The sequence below is a fragment of the Pelobates fuscus genome, chromosome 2 (assembly GCF_036172605.1).
Source record: "Pelobates fuscus isolate aPelFus1 chromosome 2, aPelFus1.pri, whole genome shotgun sequence".
Lineage (NCBI taxonomy): Eukaryota > Metazoa > Chordata > Amphibia > Anura > Pelobatidae > Pelobates > Pelobates fuscus.
In genome coordinates this window covers 203399941-203410289 of record NC_086318.1, presented here as the reverse complement: position 1 = coordinate 203410289, position 10349 = coordinate 203399941, and the positions used below count along the sequence as shown (strand labels likewise).

At 41.0% G+C, this 10349-nt stretch overlaps 1 protein-coding gene across 2 annotated transcripts in view; it reads left to right on the top strand.

Annotated features, from left to right (window-relative positions):
• The first annotated feature begins 3066 nt into the window (after positions 1-3066).
• YIPF4 (Yip1 domain family member 4) overlaps positions 3067-10349 on the top strand; it is a 29571-nt gene continuing 22288 nt past the window's right edge. The window contains exon 1 of one of the 2 annotated variants that reach the window (XM_063441159.1): positions 3067-3252. In XM_063441159.1, coding sequence (XP_063297229.1) covers positions 3126-3252 — 127 coding nt within the window. In that variant the 5' untranslated portion in view covers positions 3067-3125. The remainder of the gene's footprint in view (positions 3253-10349) is intronic. The other variant, XM_063441160.1, reaches the window with a different exon arrangement.

The window sequence follows — 10349 nt, the reverse complement described above, 5'->3', positions numbered from 1 at the left end:
GTTTGGATGGGGCTACGTAGGGAAGCGTCAGTCATGGGTTCCGGTCGGGGAGATATAGGGTATGGGGATGTGGGAGGTTGGTTTTGGGAAAAGGTAGTGAATAGAACACTTCGGGCCGAGCTAGATGAAGCTTGACCGGAAGTCTGAAGTGGCGCCAAATCAGGATATTCGTTTCTAATGGGGGTGGGTTCTGGTTCCGGAAGGGGAGATTTAGTACGAGGGGGGGTGGATCCTGTACTGGAGGAGGAAGCGGAAGTGGATGAGGGTAATGAGGGAAGGGTTACAGGACTTCCTGTATTTGCGTCACTTCCTCTTACCGGAAAGTAAGGGGGCGGCAAAGGGATCTCGGACTCAGGGGGCGTGTCCAAAATGGGCCTAACACCAGTCCTAGTGGACGAACAAGTCCTAGCTACCATGAGGCGACACTGCTCCTCGTGGCATGTCCGGAGCCATTTTGGCGAGTCATTTACGGCCTGTCTCCAACAATCAATATAAGGAAACTGGCCGTAAAGTTCAGGCCTACCTGATACAGCCACGTGTAAGCGCTGTACCAGAGTTGGATCCAAACTGCCACGTGGCGGCCATGCCGCAACCAAAGTAGGCCACTCCCTAGTGCACAAAGTGACCAAACGTACAGGGGACATCTTAACCCCAAAATCACAAACTTTGAATCCCTTTTTAAAATTCTTAACCATACATCCTAAGGGATCCGGAATCGTTGACTGCGACGCACCCATATTTAACAGTGGAACGTCGTCGACAACGATTACTATACACGCGTACTATTCAACAGTCACACCCGTTTCCTCTGGCAACAGCACCACGTGGTACGGTTACCAAGTGAAACGTACACAATAACAATAAACACTCAGGGAATTCCCGTACACACACAGCTGCTACACCAGTCACTATATAATCAATATTATGCCCTTTGGCGTAACTACACAGTCACCCACGCTATAATTCTCTATATACGAATTACCCGTCTATAACACACCCCAGTAACATCGTCTTTTACAAATAGCGGTTACAGTACGGTTAGCATAGGTCAAAGCACAAGTTAAGGTCACAATACAATTATTAGTGGTTATGGTGTTAAACATGCAATGGACGACAATGATTAGTACTTATTATATAATGTCAGTAAATATACAGGGTTATGGTACCGTGCACTATAATACAGCAACACACTATTAACACTCTCGCTAGACGGCTGAGCTCGCGCTATCTAACAAGATATACACTTTACTAAAACAATCGTTAACACATTTACAATTCCCAACTAAACTATTGGCCAGTACCTTGAATGGACTACCTAAAACTATATACACCCGTTTTGGTTAGCCACACTGCCCAATCACCACATATATAGCGAGCTAGAGAACCGAATTTACACAGACGCCTCTTAGTCGCACTATACAACGAGCTAGAGAACCGAATTTACACAGGCGCCTCTTAGTCGTACTATCAAAAGTCTAGTGGGTTCCAAATTTACACGCCTTCCCACTTAGCCCAGATAGGATGAGAACTAGCGAACCGAATTTACACAGGCGCCGCTTAGTCTCCCGGTCCCTCCGACCTAGCGAACGTAATATACACCCTAGAACGCTAGTCTAGACAAGACACCGGTGTCCGGCTAGGGCTATCTTACACCAGGACCCCGCCTGACTAACCAAATCAAACGGTCTGACTAAAGAGCGTTCGATCGAGCGGTGCGCCTTCGCTCCTTCCCTCCGACAGAGGGGGCAGATACAGATTCAAAAACCCCTTTGGGCCTACCGCACAATCGGTATACCCCTAGCGGGTCCTGCCGTCTAAAACAGCAGTTATCTTACCTCCTCGTTCCTGAACCTGAGTTCACACTCATCGACGGGGACACCCCAGCACTTCTCACGTAGAGGCCGATGATCTCCTGGACAACAGACCAGTGGCGCCGAGACGAAGGGAGGTCCACGCAGAAGTTCAGGGGTGCAGCCGTAGAGAACGTGGGCAAAGATAGACCGTCTCACGCCTCTGCCTCTCAGCTACCGTTGAACGATGAGCTTCCCGGCCAATGCACCAAATGATACCGGAGAAACTGACGGAAGCCAAGCACAGAGAGATGGACACAGGTTTCTTCAGGAAGGAAGAGATTCTTTATTGGATCACCGATCGGGACTCAGAGGGACTAGCGTCACCAAAATACAGCAAAGTCTGAGTACTGAATACATAGAGTACATTCCTTATATAGCACTGTAGCTCCTCCCACAATTAACTACACCCACACATACCCTTAACCTATTTAATGAATAGAGTCTAAACTCATCCATCCGGTCTAACCACGTGGCTCATCTGATACAAAGGAGAGGGACGCGTAATTCCAGTTCTTACATTCCTGCACCTGGTCAGTACAGTGATGACAGTATCTTAGCTACGTGTTATTAACTAACTGATACTACAAACACATATACATACATATGCCTTGTGGCAATCTTAGCCTGCTAAACTTGTATTTTACTGGAATTACATCACAGTTGAACAGACATAAAGCGCAAATCCCAGGTTTCGTTCAGAACTTGTACAATTGCCTCCTTCTATAATGGGTTAATATAGGTGTCCACTCTAATCTAGAACGCCTCTTTATTATTTCACAGCTATGGTAGATAAATTGTCACTACAGCGGTGGTGGATTATTACACGTCCCATAGTCACAACAGCTGCAGTGATAAAAAAAAAAAAAAAACATCACTAGTGTATAGTGACAGTGTGCAGCTTCCTATCGAATCTTCACTTCGTTCATTTAAAGTTTATAACACCATCACAGGGCGGAGGGCTTCAACCTGGCATATGACGTCACTCCGTCGCTAAAGTCAAGACGTCTTTGAGTTTTAAGCACTAAAGAGAAATTCAACTTTTGAGCTTCCATTTACCTCCTCCCAACATGCTGGCGAAGCTACGATAAGTGCCATGGCACGGAAGAACATTGGTCTCCGGCAATATGGCCTCGTCCACCCTATGTGGATATTTACAGTCATTTCGCGCTGCAGTTCTTGTGTTTAGAACTCTGTGACCCACGTCGATACTTGTGAACGACCCGGATACGTCACTGTCGTCGTCAACATCAGTTCCACAGCCACGGCAGGAGGATGCAGCCGCCGGGCCCTGCACTACATCCACACACCGGTCCCCCTGGAGACTTCACCTTTGTGTCCTCCACTGAGGCTGACGGTAAGGGGGAGAGGCCGGGAATGGCGGCCACTGGGCACAGCGCCGGTGGGTTTACTGTCATTGACGTCATCACACGTCACTGCTCGTTTATCTATGGGGTTTGTACGTCAAGTGCGATTCTGGGACAAACTTATAGAAGTAGAGCAATTTCTACTGAAACAACAGAAGTGTTTGTAATTATTATTCCATAATTTCCTGTTTTAAACGGAATTGATCATTAACTGTGTGTACACACACATATATATATATTTCTCATTTTCTCCCTCTCTATGTTAGAGTACTCTTGTTGCCTTTTTTTTTTTTTTTTAAATTCAGCACCAATCCTGTAGACCGTTAAATAGTGTTATATTCATCTAGCGGTGACCTGGTTTGCACGCGTCCGACTCCTCCATCTGATATCTTCTGGACGGATGACCTCGACCTATTAAATGTTCTGCAGAGAAGCATTGAGGGCCCTACCATTGCTATGCACCAATAAGATTTTCCAACTATAAAAGCAGGGCCATGCTTCCCTATTTGAAGACTTAAAGGACCACTCTAGTGCCAGGAAAACATACTCGTTTTCCTGGCACTAGAGTGCCCTGAGGGTGCCCCCACCCTCAGGGTCCCCCTCCCGCCCGGCTCTGGAATGGGGAAAAGGGGTAAAACTTACCTTGTTCCAGCGTTGGGCGGGGAACTATCCGCCTCCTCTCCGCCCCGTCGGCTGAATGCGCACGCGCGGCAAGAGCTGCGCGCGCATTCAGCCGGTCACATAGGAAAGCATTTACAATGCTTTCCTATGGACGCTTGCGTGCTCTCACTGTGATTTTCACAGTGAGAATCACGCAAGAGCCTCTAGCGGCTGTCAATGAGACAGCCACTAGAGGATTAGGGGGAAGGCTTAACCAATTTATAAACATAGCAGTTTCTCTGAAACTGCTATGTTTATAAAAAAAAAAAAAAATGGGTTAACCCTAGCTGGACCTGGCACCCAGACCACTTCATTAAGCTTAAGTGGTCTGGGTGCCTAGAGTGGTCCTTTAAAGGATCACTATAGGGTCAGGAGCCATTTAGGTGGCTTGCGCCCCCCCTGCCCTGTCTCTGAAAATGTAGTGTTTATATGAAAATGCCTGAACGGAGCTATTATACTCACCAGAACAACTACATTATGCTGTGGTTGTTCTGGAGACTATAGTGTCCCTTTAACCCCTTAAGGACACATGACATGTGTGACATGTCATGATTCCCTTTTATTACAGAAGTTTGGTCCTTAAGGGGTTAAAGGGTTACTAAAAAAAAAAAAAAAAAAAAAAATCTAGAAGATAGCTCTGCACTCCAGCTGGACAATTATTCAGATGCCCAGTACTCGGTAACACTGCATACAAATTCACTTCATACCTGCACTCTGGGTATTTGCTGCAAAATTCCTTAACCCCTTAACGACGAGTGACGGACGAGGTCCGTCACTCAGGGGAATGCGTTAATGACGAGTGACGGACCTCGTACGTCACCCGTTAAAATTAACCCCAGATCGCCGCAATCGCGGCGATCGTGGGGTTAATGGTGCTCCGGTCTGCCTCTGCATTAGAGGCAGACCGGGAGCACTGGATCGGGCTGCCCCAGTACATGTGCCCGCTCTGACAGCATGTCTGAGCGGGCACATGTGCTCTCTATACTCACCTCCGCCTCCCTGCACTTCCTGGTTCTGTGTGAAGTGCAGGGAGACGGATCTTCAGTGATCCTGCCCCCTGGTGGAAAAAAAAATAGTAAAATTAAAATCCCACCCCCCCCTTTACCCATTTTAATAAAAAATTAACCCCTTCCCTGCCAATTGATCACGGACTACAGTGATCAATTGGCAGGGATTACATTTTACTAAGATCTGATTTTTTTTTTTTTTAACCCCCCGGGGTTCAATTTATTTTATTAATTAATTTAAATATCTTAAAATTATAAATTTAGCTAGCTGGGGAGGGTGGAAGTTAGTGGGGAATTGGGGGATTTAGTATTAGGCTAACTAGGGGTTACCGTTAAAAAAAGTTTAAAAATAAGCTTTAAAAAGTTAAAAAATTAAGTTAAAAAAAAAGTTTTAATAACGTTTAAGTAAAAAATTAAAAAAAATAAACCCTTTACCCAGTTCAAATAAAAATTAACCCCTTCCCTGCCAGTCAATCACTGCCTACAGTGATCAAAATACAGATCACAGTATTATACTGCGATCTAATTTTTTTTTTAACCCCTGACGATTAACTTTTATTTATTTTTTAACCTTCAGGGGTTAAATTTATTTAATTAACTAATTTAAATATTGTATAATTAAATATTTTGCTAGCTGGGGTGGGTGGGAGTTATGGGGAATTTACTGTTAGTGCTGCTTACTGCTAGTTAGGGGTTAACGTAAAAAAAAAAAGCTTAGAAAAATGTTAAATCTGTAAAAAAAAAAGTTTTACGAACGTTTAGGAAATTTAAAAAAAATGAATAATCAAAACAAAAGTTTAAAAAATAGTTTTAAAAAGTAAAAAAAGTTTTAAAAAGTAAAAAAATACATTTAATAACGCTCATTACCACTACACCTGGTACAAGCTAGCGGAAAAATGATCCCACGCTAAGGTTCAAAATATGCCTTTTGAAATACCCTGGGATGTCTTCTTTAAGAAATGGTATGGCTTTATGGGGTATTTGGATTATATAGCCTGGTAAAATACTCTAAAATGGGACATGGGCACAGCGTAAAAATTCAAAATTTGAAAAAAAATGGAATGGCTGTGTCCCAAATGTGCCCCTCCGATGTCCACATATACCTGGCAAAGGTACATACGGGGGTATTTTTGTACTCAGCAGACATAGCTGAGCAAAATATGAAGTATTATACAGTGGTAGTACACATATGGTTTGCAAAATATACTGTGCAAACTCACTTTGTGTGTCAAAAAGGCAGAAAAAAACGCTTATAACCACTACACCTGGTACACGCTAGCGGAAAAATGATCCCACGCTAAGGTTCAAAATATGCCTTTTGAAATACCCTGGGGTGTCTACTTTAAGAAATGGTAGGCCTTTGTGGGGTAGTTTGAATTTAAAACCTGCAAAGATGCTTGGAAATTGCACATAGGCCCGGCGTCAAAATTCAAAGTTCGGTCAAAACTGATATGGCTTGGTCTCCTATATGGCACTGTAGCTTCACAAAATAGTGCCATAGACATACAATGGGGGTGTCCTTTTACTCAGAAGACTTAGCTGAGCATAATTTGGGGGGTTTGAACTTAGTGGCACACATGAAATATACAAAATGCCCAGCAAAAATGCAATCCGTATGTAAAACAAATGCCCAAAATTATTTTTTACCACATACTTTGGCATATATTGGTGGAAAAATGGGGGCATGTTAAGGCACAATATGCACCTTATGAGATACCCTGGAGTGTCTACTTTTACAAATGGTAGGCCTTTGTGGGGTTTTTTTGAACAGTCAAACTACTATAATACCCCAAATGGAAGCATAGGCTCATTAAATCAGTCTCTCAAAATTCTACTGTGAATACTGAAAAGGACAGGTCTCCAATATGGCACTGTAGCTTCACGAAATACTGCCAAAGACATACAATGGGGGTACCGTTGTACTCAGCAGAAGTAACTGAACACATAAAACTTTGTACAGGAATAGCACACACCAACTTTACAAAATACACATGAGAAGTTCTTTGTTATAAGTTTGTGTGCGAAAACCCCCAAAAAACACAATTTTACTCCAATATTTAGCAGAGGTTGGCGGTAAAATGGCTACGTAGAAAGTGTCAAAACAACCTTAGGTAAATAGCCTGTGGTATCTACTTTATATAAATATATACTTTTGTGTGGCAATTTTGTTTTCTTTTATGGCTATTAAGCTTAGAAAACAAACATACCAAATTCTAAAATCGCTCCACATAAAAAGTTTATTTTACTCCTTGTGCTTTGTGACCTGTAACTACCAAAAAAAACTGAAAATCGCAGACACATTATATATTCTGTAATTCAGAACAACTAAATTAATTTATTTTTAATTACTTTCCTTAACCTGCATTAATTATGTACACATTATTATTATTGCAAAAACTGTAAAAAAACACACAAAAATTCATTTTTTTGCATATTTCTGTATTTTTTTTTTTTATAATAAATACGCATTTATATATATATATGTGTTACATCAAATTAAAGCCCTTTCTGTCCTTTAAAAAACGGTATATAATATGTGTCGGTGCAATAAATTAGTAAAATGCAAATTGCAGTTGAACGCAAATAGCAAAAAATGCAAAAAATGCCGTTGTCATTAAGTGAAAGACAAGCTTCTGAAGCTCTGTCCTTAAGGGGTTAATTGTATTGCTATGGCAAGTAAAGTCAACATTTTGGTTTAACATAAACTTTCATCCGGATTTAAAATGTATTATGTCCTGATGAGTTATTATATTGAACTGAAACGTTGACTTGGCAAAGCAATATTATTATTATTATTATTATTTATATAGCGCCATCAAATTCCGTAGCGCTTTACAATGGGTGGACGAACAGACAGGTAGTTGTAACCAGACAAGTTGGACACACAGGAACAGAGGGATTGAGGGCCCTGCTTAATGAGCTTACATGCTAGAGGGAGACTGAGTATGTCCGATTTCAACACGCAATGTTGCTGGTGACACCAAATTTTTTTTTAATTTTTATTTTCTTATTTCTCTTCAGTCTTTACATAAAGGTATTTATCACCCAGTAGAGGTACACTGATTACAGATGTAAACATTTCCAATTATTACAAAGAGGAATTTTTTAAATTGTCACCTTCCAGGGACACCATGTATGCACCATGGCCACTATATTGGTCTGTGCTTGATTTGGTGTGTTCATAATACATTCATCCAAGCTCATATACCCCTAGAGGCAGGAAGCATTGGCTCATGGCTTCTAGCTGGAGTTACGTGTAAAGCCGTATGTATGATACTTTCCCTCGGCTCTTTAATTAAACAGTTTGGCGAGAGGATCAACTAAACTGTTACTTTAGAACTATTGTGCCAGTAATATGTTTGTATTCCTGACTCTATAGTTTATTCCTTTAATGAGTGTAAAATGACTCGGTATGAGTGGATCTGCTCTGTATGCTGAAGCAGCTATACCCAAATTGATATACATGTTCACTCTCTTGTTAAGTAAAGCTGCAGTGCGTGGCTCTACTGTATCTCCTTTGCCCAAGTTGTAATTGAGACATGAATATGCCACACACAAAAGTTTAAATTGATATAGCCATCCCTGAAATAAACTAAACTATGTATAATTGTAATATTTACTCATTATGCTGCATTTTAAAGTGGTGGGTTTTCTGAGACAGGTAAGCAAGCAGAATATACATTTTTTTTTTCTTTTATGTTTATTGTTTAAAAATAATTCCATCAAATTTTAAATGTAAGCTGTAATAAACAAACAAAAAAAAAAACATATCTCTCGCTTCTGGCAGGCTGATTGACAAGAACCATAGACAGAGTTGCACTCCAGCAAGAAATTCACTATATCTCTGTTAGTGTTTTAAGATGAAGCGCTGCACATACACTTTCTTTGCGTTTTTAATGTTTCATGTATATAATATCATGAGTAGCAGAATAGCCATTTATATATCAATAAAACCAAGTTGAAAATGCTGCATGCCAGTATTATTTCTTTGTTGGGATATTTAGTCTTAAATTATATGTACCCTTACTCTGAGCTCCTTTGAACAGGGTGATCACCACAATTTGTTCCTATATGTCAAACTTGTCTCTAGCAAAGCACTGCAGAGATGTTGGTATTATGAGTAATATTTATAATAGGCTATAGTCTCTTCAACTGACTTAAGATCTCATCGCTTTTCTTTTAAATTGGTAATAAGAGTTTGACAGGTGGTAGCATTGTTTTCCATGTAAAGAACCACTTGCCTAACGCCAGCACACCTAATGGTGAACACCAGGAATCCTACATCTAGTAGGATCGCATTTCATTTTCATGCATAGATATGTTGTCGCACTAAAACAGGCTTTTAGTCGGTGAAAGATTTGGGCCTGGTCTTCATGCAATTGTATTTCAATCAAAGCTTGAGGCTTTCTTCTGAGCTCTTTTCACGTATTGTTTACAGACTTTTGTTGTTGACATTTCTGTCAGCGCATATGCTTTGGAGTTTGATTGTATAGCATGCACCTTTTCCCCCATGTATGTTACCTTTAAACTTGGATCAGTGACAAAGTATGTTTGCTAAATTAAGTCATTGATCTCCACCTATGTGATAAACTACTTATTTATGTTGGGTGTGGTAGGTATGTCTTTGTTTTGACTTTATTTGCTGCTATTAAACTTGCTTAAAGGGACCATTAGAGCACCAAAACCACTTTATCGTTAAATGGACACGATAGGCAACCAGACCACTTTCTGTCATTAACAAGGTCTGGGTGCAGTGGTTTTTTTTGAGTTCTCAAAAGTATTCGCCTCTATCTTATCTTGGCTTATCAGTCCACATTCTAAATGTTGCCCTTTTCTGCCACTGAACATAGTGGAAGTGGAGAAACTGAAACAATACTTCTGTTCTTCTCCTTGCTTGCAGTGTGTGTGCTCTGGCTGAACTTAAGTGGATTATGTCTAATTTAATATATATGTATATATTGTTTAATTTACATTTTAAAACTGAGCAACATCAAGATTACCATAAGAGCTAGGTGACCAATGGTGTAATTTTTAGAGACCTGGCACTACCGATTTATAATATAAAAGGGATAATGGTTTTTTTTTTAATTTCTTCCTTCTGTCTTCTAACTTCTTCCTCGTCATCAGGCAATTGGGGATTATGGTCAGCATAACTTTTCAGGATACTGGGGTAACTAATAAAATGGTAAAGTAGTCAAGCAGGTATCTTAGCCTTGTAATTAAAGGGATACTGTAGTGCCAGGAAATACCCATTATTTACTTACCTTATCCCAGCGCCAATTTCCCTCAGCGCTGGGTCGAAGCTCCGCCCCCTCCGACGACCCACGACGAGCAGGGCTTAATGCGCGTCCGCGAATTAGACCTCTGCATAGGAAAGCATTGAATTACTTGTCTACACACTGGGGGTTTCCACACTGACACTAATACAGTATATTTAACACAAAGGTTTTTATGTGAACTCTTCC